General features: G+C 40.2%; 1 protein-coding gene across 9 annotated transcripts in view; it reads left to right on the top strand.

The window, feature by feature from the left end:
- The window catches only part of PPP4R1 (protein phosphatase 4 regulatory subunit 1), a 69,623-nt gene that overhangs the window by 45,912 nt on the left and 6,208 nt on the right, over positions 1–17,503 (top strand). For all 9 annotated transcript variants that reach the window (XM_075744434.1, XM_075744425.1, XM_075744433.1 and 6 more), the window contains 6 exons: positions 656–786; positions 2,321–2,838; positions 10,500–10,675; positions 13,860–13,955; positions 15,256–15,441; positions 16,807–16,968. In XM_075744434.1, the coding sequence (XP_075600549.1) occupies positions 656–786; positions 2,321–2,838; positions 10,500–10,675; positions 13,860–13,955; positions 15,256–15,441; positions 16,807–16,968 (1,269 nt within the window). The remainder of the gene's footprint in view (positions 1–655; positions 787–2,320; positions 2,839–10,499; positions 10,676–13,859; positions 13,956–15,255; positions 15,442–16,806; positions 16,969–17,503) is intronic.

The following is a 17,503-nucleotide window of genomic DNA, read 5'->3' as shown; positions in this document are numbered from 1 at the left end:
CCTTTTGGGGGGAGCGGGTGGGGAGTGGTATTTGGTTTTGGGTTTGGTGGGTTTTTGTCTTTTTTGTTTTGGGGGGTGGGTGTGTGGGGGTGTGGGGGGTTTTTTTTGTCTTTTGGTGGTGTGGAGTTTTTTGTCTTGAAGATCTACTCTTCAAACCTTGTTAAGTTTCTTATTGAGCATACTACTTCCAAGAGCCAAAAGTAGATCTTTTGCACAGGAGCATGAGCTCTTGGATCCTTGAAAGTCATGCAAGTTTTAGCCCAGCAGAATTAATCAAATAATAAAAATGGAGGTAGATAATTATTGAGAAGGGAAGAATAAATAGTAGGAGAAAGGAGGAGCAAATGAACAACACAGCCAAATAGGAAAGGGTGAGAAATGCAGAGGTTATCATCAGTTAAACTTATGGTAGTGAAATGTCTGTTTGCTGCACATAATCTTTTCAAGTTGTTAAAATTCTCAACTGAGCTTTCAAATTTACCTGCTTCTACTATCTAAACAATTGTGATTTGTTTGGTTGTGAGGAATAGGCTTGTCAACTTACTTACCTGTGATTTAATTGAGTTTTTTCCAATTTTTCCAGGCATTTATATTTTACAGGACAGCAAGATTATATATATAAATAATTTTTTTCACCTTGGACCCTTTCCACTAGGTCCGCCAAGCTGCATTTCAGTCTCTGGGGCCTTTCATATCAACTTTTGCCAATCCATCTAGCAGTGGCCAGTACTTTAAAGAAGAAGATGGTAAAAACCCAGAAGACTGTGGTTCTGCACAGGAAAACAGGTAAAGAATTTGCCAAATCTACAAATTATATTTTCCTCCTTGTTTTTCTTCTGTATGAACTGCAAGTTAAGAAAAGTAACTTTCCTGTATAAATTATTTATCTTGGTGAATGGAAAGATCTGGAACTTCTCATCTTAACTGAAAATTTTGGTAGTCTATTATTTACTAAAACTACATGACTATTTAGTAACTTAGGATACCTTAGGATATACCTTCTGTGGTGAAATGACTGACTTGATAGACAAGGGAGAGCAGTGGATATAGTCTGCCTAGATTTCAGTAAGGCTTTTGACATGGTTAAGTAAGGCTTTTTGACATGAGATCCTCATAGAGAAGCTGATAAAGTGTGGGCTGAATGAGCAGACAGTGAGGTGGATTGGCAGCTGGCTGAATGGACGGTCCCAGAGGGTGCTGATCAGGGACACATAATTGGAGGCCAATAACTGGTCGTGTACCTCAGGGGTCAGTATTGAGTCCTGTTTAACATCTTCATTAATGATCTAGACAGTGGAGCAGGATGTACCCTCAGCAAGTTTGCTGATGACACAAAACTGGGAGGAGTGGCTGATGTGCCAGAGGGTCATGCTGCTGTCCAGAGGGACCTCGATAGACTGGGGAAATGGGCTGGCAGGAACCTCGTGAAGTTCAACAAGGGGAAGTGCAAAGTCCTGCACCTGGGGAGGAACAACCCCTCCATGCACCAGTACATACTGGGGTCTGTCCAGCTGGAAAGCAGCTTTGCAGAAAAGACCCTAAGGGTCCCGGTAGACACTAAGTTGACCACGAGCCAGCAACGTGTCCTTGCCACAAAGACCACCAATGATATCCTGGGCTGCATTAGGAGGAGTGTTGTCAAGAGAGGTGATCCTGCCCCTCTGGTCTGTACTAGTGAGGCCACAGCTGCAGTGCTGGGTCCAGTTCTGGGTTTCCTAGTACAAGACACATGAACATAGTGGAGAGAGTCCAGGAATGGCCACAAAGATGGACTGGAGCATCTCTCCTATGAGGACAGGCTGGGAGAGGTGGGACTCTGTGAGAAGAGAAGGCTCGGGGATCTCATTGATGTGTATAAATACTTGAAGGGAGGGAAGAAAGAGGACAGAGCCAGGCTCTTTCCAGTGGTGCCCAGTGACAGGACCGGAGGCAATGTGCACAACCTGAAACACAGGAGGTTCCCTCTGAACATCAGGAAGCACTTTTTTTTTACTGTGAGGATGACCGAGCTCTACACAGGTTGTCCAGGGAGGTTATGGAGTCTTCAATCTTGGGAGATACTCAAAAGCTATCTAGATGTGATGCTGGGCAACTAGCTCTAGGTTGCCCTGCTTGAGCCAGGAGGATTGGCCCAGATGACCTCCAGAGATCCTTTCCAACCTCAACCATTCTGTGATTCTAGCGATTTACTTTGCTATGCTGCAAGTAAATCTATTATGATAAATAGCAAGCTGATAGCATGCATGTGAATTTTCAAGAGCATCTGTTCGCAACAAGTATATTTTGGTTTTAAATGTTCATTTGCTTTGGCACTCAACAGTGAACAAGTCAGGACTGCAGATGATGTCACAACAGAGGATGAGCACAACAGGACAGAGCATCTGTCTTCACATGTTGATAATGACGATTTTGCAACAAAACTTGAAAATACCATGGAAGATCGAAATACAGTGTCAAATAACTCCCAGAGCGCAAATGATTTCCAGACTGAGTCATCTTTCCATTGCACTTTGTCTTCAGAATCTTGTGGGGAAATGTCTGATGAGAACAAGCGAAGTTCTCATTGCTGTACAGCAGGTCTGCGGGAGGCTGGGCTGAATTCACAGGAAACCTCTCTTTCAGAGCAGGAATTGTACAACTCTTTCCATTTCTGGAGGACTCCACTTCCTGAAATAGATATTGACTTTGAGCTTCAGCAGAATTCCGAGATAATACTCGATAGAGAAATTCAGGAACTCACTATGCCAGTGTCTCCAAACATTCCTATGGCAACAAGGAAAGAATTGGAAGAAATGATAGAAAACTTGGAACCCCATATAGATGATCCAGATGTTAAAGGTATAGTAAAGATTCTGAAGCATTTTTATTGTTTGGAGATATGCATATGTTGCTTTAGCAGTTTGGGCTTTAACCTTTTGGTTGTTTTAAAGTCAGAAGTACTACTCTGTCCTGGTCCTCAAAGAAATTGTATCTATTTTGATTTAATTGTGAAAATGGATGATGAACTAAAAGGGAACTTGTTTTTGTTAAAGGTAGTATGTATGATTCCTTCCATAAACTGAATACACATACAGTTAGCAGTATAAACTTCTGACCACCTGTTTTAGCAGTATAATCAAATAGATAGTTCAACGGCATAAGCTGTTGATCGGGAAATTAACTTGTAATTAGTGAACATGGCAAAATAAGAAGGCAGATTATGATTTTTTTATTAAATATTGAAGTGTGATAAATGGTTTTCACTTTATGGATTATACATTTTATTTTTAATGAATTAATCTTCTCCTGAATGAGACCTCTCTGCGAGGTCTTTATTATTGCAGTCTCATGTTGTCGGCTTAAGTGTGCCAAGTTGGTTGGGTCAAGTTGAGAATTGATCCAAACTGAATTCTTGAAGTGAATGCATATCCTCCATTTTAAAGGCTCTTGAAGGATGGAGAAGGCTTTCATAAGTATGACCAGCTGGTGGAGCAGCACCTCAGAGATACCTCCTGGGCTAAAATGACATGGCTATTTCACATATACCTACTGGAGATACGTTTCTCTTGGTATTCATATCCTGAATAAATTTTAAAGCACATAAAGCTTGAGTCACAGTCAGAAAGTCCAGAGGTACCGCTAAGGAAGAAGCCATGTCATTCTGGAGCTGAAGAATCCCTAGGGGAGATCATGTCTCTACCAGGAAAAGTAGGAAGGAAAAAAAGAGGGCCAAGTTGGGAGTGAGAAAAGCATTTTAGAATAAACTGATACTGCTTTCAACAACAACTTGTTGTTAGTAGGTTGATATGCTAGTAACTTTTCTTAAATCCCTTTTGGGCTGCTTCTATTTAATCTATTGTGAAGTCAGCAGATAAAACTTTGTTGCTCTAAGAGTGCTTTGGGTGCTCTCTCTCTATGGAAAGAGATAAGAAAAAAATTTCGGCCTTGCTAATGATTTCAGTCTTCACATAACACATCTCTGAAGCCCACTGTTAAAACTTGCACTGTTGTTTAGGTTTGTTTTATAAAACCTTGTTCTGTTCAGTTACAGAACATATCTTAAACACTTTTAAGGAGGATTTATGTAGGTTTGTATTTGTACATTCAGAATTGTCCTGTGTGACAAGGTGATTGTGTCTATTTGTGTCTTGTTTCAGAGCAGATTTTTTTTTTGGTAGCTGTCTTGACTGGGTGTCAACAGGTTTTCTGTGCACTTGTTGACTTCCACTTGTGCATTTCAGTAGAAGAAAACTGTTACTGGGGTTGTCAACACCATGGGTTCCCTGTGCCTACAAGTTAGGAAAGATTTGAATTAGGGTTACCAGTGCCATTTTTTCTAATTTGAGGTGAGGGTAGGTGATTTTTAATTACTTGGTCACCTTTGTATTCCATTCAGTACCTCTGACTTGGTTAAGGCTGTGTAGTAAAGCCCCATGAAACACACCTTCTAAACCTTGTACTCTTCTATTTTTTTTTCTCTTGCCTGTACTCTCATTATTTGATCTAAAGACTTCAAACATGCCTGTTTTGATTTGGTAATGTTGCTGGTTTAACTTTACACAAAATACATTGAGGCATAAGGAAATTCAGACCAAAACTGATAGAATAGTATTAATTTTGCACGCTTGTCTCAAACATTAAAGCACGCATAAAGATCTAGGTATGCAGAATTTAGTCTGGGTAGCTGCCTTAATGCCTATATTTTGGACCTTACATTCCATAAATTGTGACAACAGGGAGTTAAACTCCCTTTGGGGATGATCCGGAAAATTGGAGCCCTGACTGCCTCTTTTCTCATGGCAATACCAGGGATAATGCTTCCATCTTTACCATCTAAAACTGCTGTTGCAAACTGATGGTATAAATATTCATTCCAAAGGTGGCCTTAATATGTTATTTCCATAGAAATTTTGTAAAATTTCTTAATTTCACAGATAATTTTGTCTCTAGTATGCAGGGCTTACAAGTGTTTGCTAAACAGCCCTGGTCCCGAGTGGTGCTTAGGGTTCTTTCTCTACCCTCCCCTTCCCCATCCCCCTGCCCACAAGACTAGCCGTTATGTTTTTGAGAGTCTTGTACTGTGAGTGGGCTGGTTCTTGACAGCAAGCTAGGAATTACTGTGGGGTTTTTCCTCTCTCTCTCCCTCTCTCCCCTTGTGACCTTTTTCTTGCACTTTTCTTCATTGGTTTGCTGTCACCCAAGTCCTGGATTCCTGCTTCCATGCTGTGCTCCTGTCTTTATTGCTGCATTCTCAGACGAGGGATGGGAGCGGAAGATACTGTGTTCTCTGGTGGGTAAGCGGGGGCCTGTCATACTGGAGAGCTCCCATAGGTACACATCTTCTGGTTTCTATAGCAAATGGGGCAAGCATCCTAGAGACATCACGAGATGAAGTGGGGATGAGTTAACAAAAGGGTAGTTTGAGATTGTAGTATATGATGTTATGCATGTGTCAATAAGTTTAAGCTGTTCAGATGACCTTAACTCTGGTTGTACCTACCCTCTCAGTGCTTGACTGCGTAACTTCAGCATCCTTAACGTGTTTTGTTCCAGAGGATGTTTTCTAAGCTTAAAAAAAAAAAAAAAAAAAAAAGAAGAAAACTAATACCTGTTGTGTGGAACCTTATTGGCTGGGGTCATTGATATAGGGTTTTTGAAGGTTCTTAAGATCACACTGAATTTTTATTATTTGACTCTGCAGGATAACTGGTGATGCTAGTAAGGTGATGATGTGGTACAATCAGCAGAGATTGATTTCTGTTTTGCTAGTTGATTCAGAGCCAGTCCCTGACAGCTGAGGCAGGTGTGGAGATTTGGTACTGGAGTTCAATTGGCAATGATTCTTTGAGTCAGAGGAGTACAGTTTTTTCTTTCTTTCTTTTCCCCACCCCTGTGCTTTGTGCTGTATATGCATCTGTAGCAACTACTATACCTTTGTTCCCCTGTCCCCTCCCTCTATATGCTTTAACCCTCTTAATTCCTTTTTTGTTTTAATTTATCTTCCTTTCTGGATTCTGCATTCCTCTACTTCACATATCTCACCTCAGCCTTCTATGTTGTGTAAGGTGGTTCTTCCCTCACCTCCTTTCATCATTATAGCAGAGGTATTGAGAACAGAATAACTCAGTTTTTATCTAACGGGTACCTCAGTGTGTCATGACAAGGGGAAGGATCAGTTGAAAGGCATTGCCAGGTCATGAAGCCCGGAGTACAGTGTGTTCAGTGCATACCCTAATTTTCCAGATGTCTTGGCTGCCAAACACTACTGGCTTACTGTTTACATACACAGAAGGAACTGTTTGTGATTGTGTGGGGTTTTTGGTGGTTTTGTTTGTTTTGAGGGTTTTTAGGTTTGTAACTTGACTGTGTTTTCTGTGTTTCTGAAGTATACCTCCCTATCATCGGAGCAGTTTCCATTTCAACTTCAAATCGTTGCCCCAAGGCATGGAGACTGATGAGGTCTCCAGCAAATACAATTTTTAACAGTGACCAGCAACTGCCATAGAACTTTTTTTTTCCGTAATCTCATTCTCAGAAAGGGGTGAACTGCTTTAACTGACTCTCACTTCCAAAAATCTTTACCTTGAGGCTTTCTTTCCAGAACTAGCTTGTTGCCAAAGTGATAAATCTGAGTAATAAGTAGTTGAGCAGTCAGCAACGAAGATAATGGCAGCCTGTCTTCGCACAGGCAAACTCTACTGGCTAGCAGAGCTGTGCAAAGTTAAGTAGTGGTACGTGATCACTGTTAATAGGACCTTTCCAATCCACTGGCCAGACTTCCTGAGGGTCTCAGCCTGGGAGATGGAAACCTGCATGTTCCTCTGAAGTATGCCAGCTCTTCTGAAATTATCACAGGGTCTTTATTTAGGCCACCTTTTTCCAGCTCCCTGAGGCTGCTGCTGCCTTCACTTACTTCAGAGGTTGCTTTTCTTTCTCCAGATGTTTTTATTTCTTTATTTTTCTTTCCAAGGACACTTTCTTTAGCTTAATTTATCTCATGTTCTGTGTAGAAAGTGCTAAATCATGTAACATCAGCTTTTCTTAATATTATTCAGGGGAAGAGTGAAAGCCTGACTTGCAGGTTGCTGGGGCTAACTGTGGCTTATGCCAGTTACAGGCTGCTTTGCCAAATGGAGACCTAATAGGGATAAACCAGCCCAAATGTGGGGTCAATTCCCTTATAAAAACTATGTTTATAAGTTAGGCTACTAGCGCTGCCTGTAGTAAAAGTCTAAAATACATTGTTAATGGAACTGTAGGTGAGGAGGAAGTAGAGAAGAAACTCCGCTTTTATATTTTATTTACTTGTGTTGCTGAACCCATTAATGCAGCCCATAGCTTTTGCCTCTGAGTAAGAAGTGAGGGTAAGGAAGGCAGATCCTTCAGAAAAGAGTAGAGAGCGTGCCACTTAAATATCAGTGTGAAACATCAGGAGAAACAGAAAACGGCACTAAAATGTATTGAAAGGACAGAAACTCCTGAGGACTGTGAAGTTTTACAAGGCCAGCTAAAATGTGGTTTTGAATTTAAATGTTGTGCCAGTTATTTTGGGATGCAGGTATAGTAGCCAAGACTAAATAATTCCTTGCTAAAAAATACTTAGCACTTAAAGCAAAAGTCAAAGGAAGAAAGAGTTAAATAACAGATTGTTCAAGATCTAGTAAACATTGACTTTATCTTAGCAGTGCAATGCATGAATTCTGTGTTTTCCACACAACTGGCTTTTACACTCCACTTTTTACTGAAGGTAATTGTGAAAGCTAGTTATCCGGCAGATCCCCTTCAGTCTTTCTCCCAAAATCTTGCTTCCGAAGAGCTCTGAGGCATTTCTGTGCATCCCACATGAAAAGGGAGACTTATCCTTTGCTTGTACTTTCAGTGGTTTTCTGGAAAATGTTGCCTATCTAATAGCTGTAGGAAAGATCTTTGTAGGAGATGGGGAGGAGCAGCAGTCATCTCAGTCAAGAGGGTATAAGCACAGCTCTTGAGCTGTGCCTGTGTGTGAAGGGATTACAAGGGGATGTGCCCTGGCACCTGAGCCTGGGGTGGTGAAGACAGCCATCAGGATGCTGCCTCAAGTTTCAGCCACCTTCAGCCTTCTTCAAGGCAGCCACCTAGAGCTGTGCACACATATGCACGTTAACTCACACATGTACCCTCTTTCTCTTCTTCCTCCTCCTTTACTAAGCACTCCACTGTTCTGGAGCCTTCCATAGTGACTGTGCTTGGCTCTTTTTTTGGCTAGGACCTTAAGATGTTTACAGACTTCAGTCATTCTTTTGTCAGTGAATGACAGCACTGAAGTCACCCTTGGTGACAGGGCCTATGGAGAAGCACTCGAAAAAAGAAGGCACTTGCCAATCAGTGAAATCCTCGGGAGTTTGGCCTTTCCTGTCCTTCATTCCCCATGTCTTGGGATTGTAGAATTGACAAGAAGCTGAGGAGATGCATGTTTGTGTCATCTCCTCTAGGGCAGGTGGAGGAAATCAGGATACGTTAAGCCCCTAAGCAAGGGTGGTCCAGGTATGCAGGCTGGCAGTGGGCAGGAGTAGGGGAATGTATCTTGAAAAAGTTCCAATTACTGCTGTAGATACCTTTACTCTTGTTAGTAGAAGTAATCTTTGGAGCTCTGTGTGGATTTTTCAGTAAATACATATTCGGTGTTGAAGCAGTATGTGTTGTCTAGTCAGGGTAAGTGTTCTTGACTTTTAAGTGAAAATGAGAGGAGTGTACATTTTTCATGAAATTATCCTTCATGAAAGAAGTCTTAATGAAAAATGGCTCCTTGATGTGCAGCAGACTATAATTCTTTTTAATTTTCTTGTTCGATTTTTCTTAATGAGAAAAAACTGGGAATCAGACAGGCATTTCTTACTCTAGCAGGTGCTCTGAAATGACCACCTATTTTGCATGGTTTTGGGGTGATTTATTGAGTTTTGAAGTTTTGAAGGAATTTACTAACATTGACCTTGTTTATTCTCATGGGCCTTAAAGTACAGAGGTTTATTATCAGTGAAGTAACACTTGAAGAGTGAAGTCATAGCAAGCTTTTATTAATCTTACAAATAAAAACATTCCTAATTTTTATTTATATATAAATATATAATATAGATATATTGAAACTATATTTTCAAACATGGTGTGTTTTATAGTGGAAGTATTAGTATGATGTTGGTTTTGTTTTTAAGTTTCTATCCTTTGGTTATTCTATCAGAAATTTGTCACAGTTAGAGCTAGCATTGCATATTGTGAAGAATTATCTTTACTCTTGCTCATCAGACTCCACCTAGAAACCAGTGAACCTGTAGTGTGTGTGTTCCAATTTTTGCTAGCTAAGATTTTGCTTCTCGTAACAGATGTATTGCATATCTGTTTCTTGTATCTACAAATGACTCCAACTTTCTTTGTTTCATTCTTGTTAATAACCCTATCAAAAAAGCTAGAGTGAGAAATTCAGATTCTGTAACTTAGTATGGCAATGTGGGATTAAAAACAAGTATATGGTTTGTTATTTAATTTCACAGTGAGCATTTAAGAAACCTTGGAAAAGCCAAAGTCTATGAGGAACAGAGCTTCTGGATGGCTGTGTAAATTTAATTGGTTAGGAGATTATTCCTCCTTACCCTCTTGGAAAGAAGTGGAGAAGGAGAGAGAGGGTAGATTAGTCTGCACTGAATTCTGTGTTGCTTGCAGCTAAGGTTGCCTCTGATACCTCATCTGCTTAGGTCAGGCTATATCCAAGGAACATTGCTCAGCAAAGCTGTTTTTAATTAGCAGTAAGCAGAGGGATGGAAAGCAGAGCAGTCTCAGCACTGCTGGATCTTTTTCAAGAGTGGATGGCAGGGTGTGAAGTGCTAATGCTTTATTTTGGTGAATAAGAGAACATCAAACAGTGCAGCCTTCAATATTTTTTTGGAGGATGCAAGGAGGCTAAAGTATCCTGTCCAGAAAAGAGTTACTGGGGTCTAGCATCTTCCTGTATAGATCTTGCTTTAGAGTTGGTATGAAAACATAAGAAATTAATGACCATATATAGACACACAGCATCTGGGAACTGAAATCCTTTCTGTATGAATAAACCTGTTCTCAACCTTCATTTGAATACTTTCCTTTCTCGCTCTTATTCCTGTCTCTCACAAAAGACCCAGTCAGTAAGTTAGTACTCATGTGCTGTTCTGCCCTAAAGACTATTTGCACCATTAATATGTACTGAGATTCCTAAAGAACTGATCCTGTTGTAACAGCAGTCTCTTACTCCAGGATTTTTTTGCTTTAAAGACAAATTTCACTGAACTGTAGTGTGGTTGGGCACCCTAGGGAAAAAAATGGAGTGTTAATCTGCCTTACATTTTACACTAATTGCCCCCAGTTTGGGATTTACTAACTGTCAATTTGTACCTCCCCTGTAGTTCTTCTATCATCTTTCAGTTAATTAGTCACTGTCTAAAAGTTGATTTGTGGACTTGCTAGAAGTTTATTGCGGTTCAGTCTCTCATGTATTTCTCTTCCATATGCTGCAGCACAAGTGGAAGTGTTGTCTGCTGCACTCAGAGCATCCAGTTTGGATCCTCAAGAAGAGACAATGGCGAGTGTCGGCAAGGGAACAGACGCACAGCCTGAACTAACCATCAATGACCAACAAAATTTTAAACCTATACTGGGTGATATTGTGCCTTTAATTGGTGACAGTGTTGAGGTAAGAAGTGAGTTTTATACTTCCCCTCCTGCCCTGTCCCCTGTCCATCCCCCCCGCCCCCAGGATTTCCAGGGCTCTAGTAATAGAGCTGTATTTTGCATTTGTGCAGTAATTGCAGCCAAATGCTTCCTACTTTTGGCTAGTGTGGCATTTGGTTTTGTTGGCTCGTATTGAAGCACTAGCTACTAAAGTAAAGAGTTGTGTTGGGTGCCTTTGTTTTTGCCAGTTCAGTGCTTGTCCATGAAAATTCTTGAAATTGTTTCTGTTAAAATCTCTGTTGTCACTATTGCATTTTAAGATATTTTAATCCTACTGCAGTTTATTACTGTGAAATTGCCTTCTTTAAAACAGAGCCCTACTGATAAGTGAATCCCCTTCTCCAGTGCTCTCCCCCTTCACTCTTCCCTCCCCTGCCTCATCTGTAGGAAGAGGAACTTTGTTCCCTGTACTCCCTGTTGAAGTGTTTTATAGTAGTTTACTGGCCTGCATAAGAGAGGTTCAGGACCTGCAATCCAGGATGTTGTATGGACTGCTAAAAGAAGTGGATTCTAGCAATCAGTAACGTTTTGAATTTTTTTTGCTCTTATTTCTTCAGCACCCCACCACTGCCCCCTGCCTGACCGAAGTCTGTGGCATTCGATACTATTTTCTGTTCTGTACTGTGTATTAGGCCAAACCCACTATATTCACTGCATATAGATAGTGCCACAAGCTTTGGTGATATTAAAAGCTATAGCTATGAAGAAAGCAATGGTTCCAAAACACACTCCGTAAAATCACAGCAAGTGATTTGTTGAACCATATTGCCTAAATAGTATTTTCAAAGACATTTATCAACATTATCTGAAAAGTCTAGGAGTTGACATCAGTCCAGTGCAAACATTTTCAACCTTCTTTAATTAGAGCAGTGTTTCTAGATTATATTTAATTAACTTTTCACTTAAGCTGTTGGACTACCGTGTAGCTCAAAAACATTTGGGGAGTGAAGAAATGCAACATTTATATGGATACCGCTGTTTATACACAATCATAATTTAACACTACAAATGTGGTTGGTTTCTTTCAAAAAAACCACCCTTCCTCCCATTTCTGATGTCAGGCTCGATATGTTTCTTTATCATGAGGTCTGTTGTAGTCCCTTCTTTCTAATGCTAACCTGTAAAATGACAGTATAAATGCATACTCGGTCCTACTTTTGAGGGTGAATGAGAGTGGTGTGTGTTGAGAGGGACCTGTCCTGCATTTTATTTCTCCAGAGTATGATGCTGACAGAAAGTTTAAGAACCTGTCATGTTGCTGGTATATGTTGGTTTTGCATGTTTTGGTTTTACTCTTTAAAAGGATGTCCTTAATCTGTCAGTTCCTTGTTTGTTACTGGCACTGAATCAAGTCCTCATTTTCCAAGTGAAAGGGTATTAGAAGTGACCTAGAATTTGGGAATCAAGCTGTGATCTGTTGTGCAAGTGGAGTGTTATCCATAGTAGTGAAGAGAGCTCTAATTTTCATAGGTGCTTTTTTTTTGGGGGGGGGGGGGTGGGTGTTTGTTTTTCTGCCTTTTTTTTTAAAGTCTTGGCATAGCAAAGTGTCAATATGGGTACTGGACACTTTAGAAAAATCAAGTTACAGTATTTTATATTTGAAAGCAGCCTTCACAGTTCTGCATGTGTATCACAAAGCAAAATCATACTTTGCTTGTCCTTCTGCACCTGTATGGGTAACTAGCTTCCAGTCCCATGCCCCTGGGCAACTCATGGAAAGCATTATGGTTATGTTGTGCTGGCTGTCTCATAGTTTCTTGATTTGAGAGCCCATGACTTTTTGGTAATGCTGAAAATGTTCCCCTTTTCTGGGAAAAAAGGCTGAAAAGGAGCGAAGACTTGACTAACACACTAAAATCCTGCAGAGATGGTTTTCAGAGCCTCTGGAGGTTTTATAGTTGGAGTTGTATGCTGCTGGACACAGTTAGAGTGTCACTTGCGGATCTGTTCAAGGATCTGTGTCAAGGCTTTTTGATACCTTCTTGCTGCTGCTGGATGACCCTGACAGTTGATTTGGGCTGCTGTGCCAGTGGTATGCAATTGCCTCACAGCTCTGCGTGTTCTTTATCACCTGTAATTATACCTCGGCAACTAAAATTAGAACCCAATGCTTAGATGAAAGCAGATCATGGAAGAAGAAAAAAGCAACTGTCTGAAGTCAAACAAAGGAAGACAGATGGTATCCTGGAGGCTTTTTTGATGAAGTTTATAGTTTGCTTGAAAATTCTCACTGTCAAACTGATCTGAACAGCTGGTAGAGTAGGCATGTTCTCAATGTTTGCGTTGACCCTGAGAACTCAACTTGCAGTGTCTGTGAATAGATACCTTGGCTCATATCTAGCAAAAATGCCTTTGTCCTGTTCTGCCAGGCAGCAGTCTGACCTACTCTCAAATATTCATCACATTCTTGAAATTCATCTTTGATTATGCGAAGTCCGTTGCATTTGGGGAACTCCACTGGTATAAAAAAATGACAGTGCACCCCCCTCAGCAGCACAGTTTATCATAGCGTATCAAACCTCTGCTGCTCACTAGAGTTCTGAAAGAGAATCTCAGTCCTTATCTTCAAGGCTCAGATATGTTGTCAGGATGCTTGAATGACTGATAAAAATTATTTTAATAGAACTGTTGATGTCAGCAGCTATGGTCCACTAGGACCCTGTATTATAAGGTGAAGCTCACCTGTAGAGAAGATTACAGAATAATTGCCTCTAGGAAGGGACTGGCAGCAGAAGTCTCATCAGTTTCTACTCTTAAGTGTGAGGTTGACTTTGTTTGGAGCTCTTTCTAGCACAAACCCAAAACAATCTGCTACAGATGTTTTCTCATTTTCCCTTCAGGAGAGAAGCAATGTGACCCATATGTTAGTTTCATTCTCCTTAATGTAGTCTCAAAGGTACTCTTCTCCTGTGATTTTCATTCCATAAGAACCAAAATGGAGCAGAATAAGAGGAGCCTGTGTTTGAAAGCATAAAGATTTATCTTACAGACCTTTTGATTTGGGGCTGTAGTAAAATTGTATTTTATGTTAAAACATGTATTCCTTTAAGAAAAAGACCCTGAGGTGAGGACAGCACTTCTTGATGTTGACATTTGTGTTTAATCCTTGAGTGCATTTTGTGTGACCTTTTTGTCTTTTTTCTTAGAACATGGATTCTACACTTCACTATATTCATAATGATTCAGACTTGAGCACCAACAGTAGTTTCAGCCCTGAAGAAGAGAGAAAATCCAAAGTACAGGTTAATGACAGTGACTTCCATTTTTCCTACACGTATCAGACAAGTGGAATTTTTTATGTATATGGGGATTTCTTTTATGCATTTCATTCAGTCATTTCTGATGTAGTGTAGTTTCTATTAAATATGACAAACCTCTTAAATAAGTAGCTTTAAAATGTTCCGTGTTTCCAGAGATAATGGCTTAACTCAGCAGTTGCTTCTGTTTTAATGATATATAAGAGATGACAGTATTTCTTGACATGAGGTAATGGTTGTCATAGACTTCCAGGTTCTGATTTTGTTTGGTTTCATTTTCTGTGTCCTGTAATGGAAACTAGGTTATTGAGGAAACAGGATTTTTTTTTGTCAAATGTTTTGAGTGGAACCCCCACCCCATGACAGCTTTTTGAAGAAAAGATGTGCAAGTGTTTCATTAAGCTCAAACCGCCTCTATTATTTTTCCCCGAAGGAATCGAATGTTTGTTGTTACATAACTCAGTATTAAGCAGGCCACCCTGCACCAATATGATTCCTTGAGTGGGAACCTCCGTCCCTCTTGTTGCTTACGTGAGCTGAGCTATTCGGCAGCTGTGTTAAGGAAATGTTCTTGTGCATACCCCTTGGGTGGAGGCAGTGCCTGAGATAAACTGACAGCAGCTGAAGCAAAGACAGTGTTGAAGTCAGCACAAAGAGGCTTTCACAAAATTTTAGTTCAGATACTTAATTTCTCAGTGGAGAGAAGGGTTGGTCTTCACCAGAGATCACTTTGTCTCTGGAGAAGCCTTTTCCTTCCTGCCGACTATTTAGGGAGTTTGGAAGCAATATTGAACACAGTATACTTTGCCTCCTCCCTTTCCCTCCCTCCCCAGGGCATTTTAATTTCACTGTCTTCTCCCGACCTCCCCAAGATTTTGAAAGGAATAGGAAAATTATTTTTGAGCAAGTCTCTTCGTTTGCTGTTCTGCCTGTTTTTATGGATGAGTAAAAATGCCCAATTTGCACAGCCTGTGAGCCTGAATGTTTGTAGAAAGGTAGAATGTAGTCTCTTAATTTCCTGGTCTCCCTAAGTAATCTACCCACTCACCTGTTATGTTGGTCTGTATATTTTCAAATAGCCCCCAGTCATGTCATCATTTCATTGGAACTTATTGGTGGAACTTATGAAATACAAAATCTTTGCATTCTTATTAAAATACTGTAATTAAATAATACTCTAGTTGTACGGAAGAACGTTCTTCTGACAGTGTTCCCTGGAACTTTATTAAGCCTTATGAGGATTTATTGAAAATAGTGTAAACACTCTACCTTTTTCTTGCTGTAGGATGTTGTACCTCAAGCCTTGCTGGATCAGTATTTATCAATGACAGATCCATCTCGCGCACAAACAGTAGATACAGAGATTGCCAAACACTGTGCCTACAGCCTGCCAGGCGTGGCACTTACGTTGGGCAGACAGAATTGGCACTGTTTGAAAGATACTTATGAGACGCTGGCATCTGACATGCAGGTAAGTTCAAGAAGCTCTGACAGTGGATGATCTGAAATTTTATGATGATTTCTCTTGTTTACTGGGTATTGAGTTGCTCTGCGTTTTACTTTGTTGCCCATGTTACTTGTTAGTATAATGAATGAAAGTGTAACTATTGTCTCAGAGGAAGCTGGGTGTGTGTGGTGCTCGGTTAGTAAGGAAAAGGGGCAGTTTGAGTGGCAGATGGATCTCCAGTGGGAATGTGAGGAGAGGTCTCCGATTTCCTCTGCTTGCTCGAGATCTTATGGCAGTGCTTGGGATTCTCATAGGCATGAGAATTTGGGCTGTGCTGCTGTGCGTGAGCAGACATGTGCCCCTGCAGGCATGTCTGGAGCTCAGTGAGTCAGCCTCATGCCAGGCCTTTCGGTGGCCTTTTGGTGCTGCCTCAAGTTAGTCATAAGGGAATAACATCACTATCACTATGCAGCATTGCTGTTTTAAGAACAAATACTGGAAATAGCAGCATTTTCCTTGTTGTCAGGTGGTGAGGAGGTGGCTTTGTGCATTTTACTGTTGGTTTACGGTTGTTTCCCAGTCCTCCCTTGTTTCCTTTTTTGGACATGCGCTTTTATTTTTTTTTTATTAAACATTCTCAGACTACTTCACCTCTCTTGAACTTGTTGCTTGCTATGTTAGAGCAGCAGTTCTCAGTGATACATAATGAGTATTTTATACATGGCTATTGCTCATATTTTCCAAACTCTTGCAGCCGTTAAAAACAATCAGCTAATAAATCTAAAACATAAGTAAAAACAAATTACCCTGTATTCAAAACTGTCCAGAGTTTTTTGTCAGTCTCATCTGAATTAAGATTGAATCACCAAACTAGGGCAAAAGAACAGTACCCATGCTAATTGGAAACTGCTGGCTAAAGACTAGATGCCATCTACTCTTTAAAAAGACTTATTTGAAATAGTTATTCCATTAAAACAGTGGTCCCTCAATTTAGGGTGAGTAAAAGCTCTACTGGTCCTTGGACTGCTGGGCACTCAGTGTGGGTGAAACTTTACCTGTTAGGGAAGCTGAAATATTGTGTGATGTGTGGAAGAGTACTGATGACAGGAATACTATTTTTCTTCACAACACCTGGTAAATGTTTTCATTACTTCTGTTTGCCTAGTTCCTTGATATTCAGGTGGAATAAATGATACCTTGTCATTTGTCCTCTCTTTCCTTTTTTTAAAGTTTAATTTCCAATTTAATTTTCAATTGTTACATGAGACACTGTTGAACATATTTGTAAGTACTGTAGCTCACTGGGAATCCAGCTTGGATACTCACCCTCAAGTTAAAATAGAGCACTTCAGATGAGAAATCAATAAAATCCGTTTGTTTATTTTACAGTGGAAGGTTCGGCGGACACTAGCATTTTCTATACATGAACTTGCCGTCATCCTTGGAGATCAGCTTACTGCTGGAGATTTAGTTCCTGTCTTCAATGGCTTTTTAAAAGATCTGGATGAAGTCAGGATAGGTGTGCTTAAACACTTGCATGACTTTCTGAAGGTAAGTGTTCAGAGTGTGTTCAACTCTGGTCAAGTGCAATTATGTATTTTGCTTCATTTCTTTGAATGCACTTGCTTTTTTAACATAACACCAGTATAACTCTCTATGAGAAGCCATACAGACATCTGTTGAATACTAGAGTATATTTTGCGGGAGATCTGTGTTGCTGATGCTTTCTTTTCTCTGAAGAGCCTGTTTTCTGCATGTTTATTGAGTATATAGGTGCCAGTGGATGGTATTAAGTTTTCTGATGGCTCTAACCTCTCTACACAGCTTACTTCTCAAAACTTCTTTAGGAGTTTTTCTGTAACAGCTTTGTTTTTGGAGCTGAAAGACACAAATCATAAAACCTTTAAAATCAATATTTTCTTTACTGCTTATCCCTCTTTTTTTGCTAAACTAAAAGTAGAAACTAGATGAGATTTTGTTTTCAGTAGTGCCCTGTGTTGTTTTACAGGCTTTAGCAATAGTGCTGATTTCCTGGGCTAAATCCTATCACGCTTAAGATATTTTTTTTTTTAATAAAAGCAAGTGT

The sequence above is a fragment of the Balearica regulorum genome, chromosome 2, assembly GCF_011004875.1.
Source record: "Balearica regulorum gibbericeps isolate bBalReg1 chromosome 2, bBalReg1.pri, whole genome shotgun sequence".
Lineage (NCBI taxonomy): Eukaryota > Metazoa > Chordata > Aves > Gruiformes > Gruidae > Balearica > Balearica regulorum.
The sequence above is the reverse complement of the archived record's forward strand: the minus strand, read 5'-3'. Positions and strand labels throughout refer to the sequence as shown.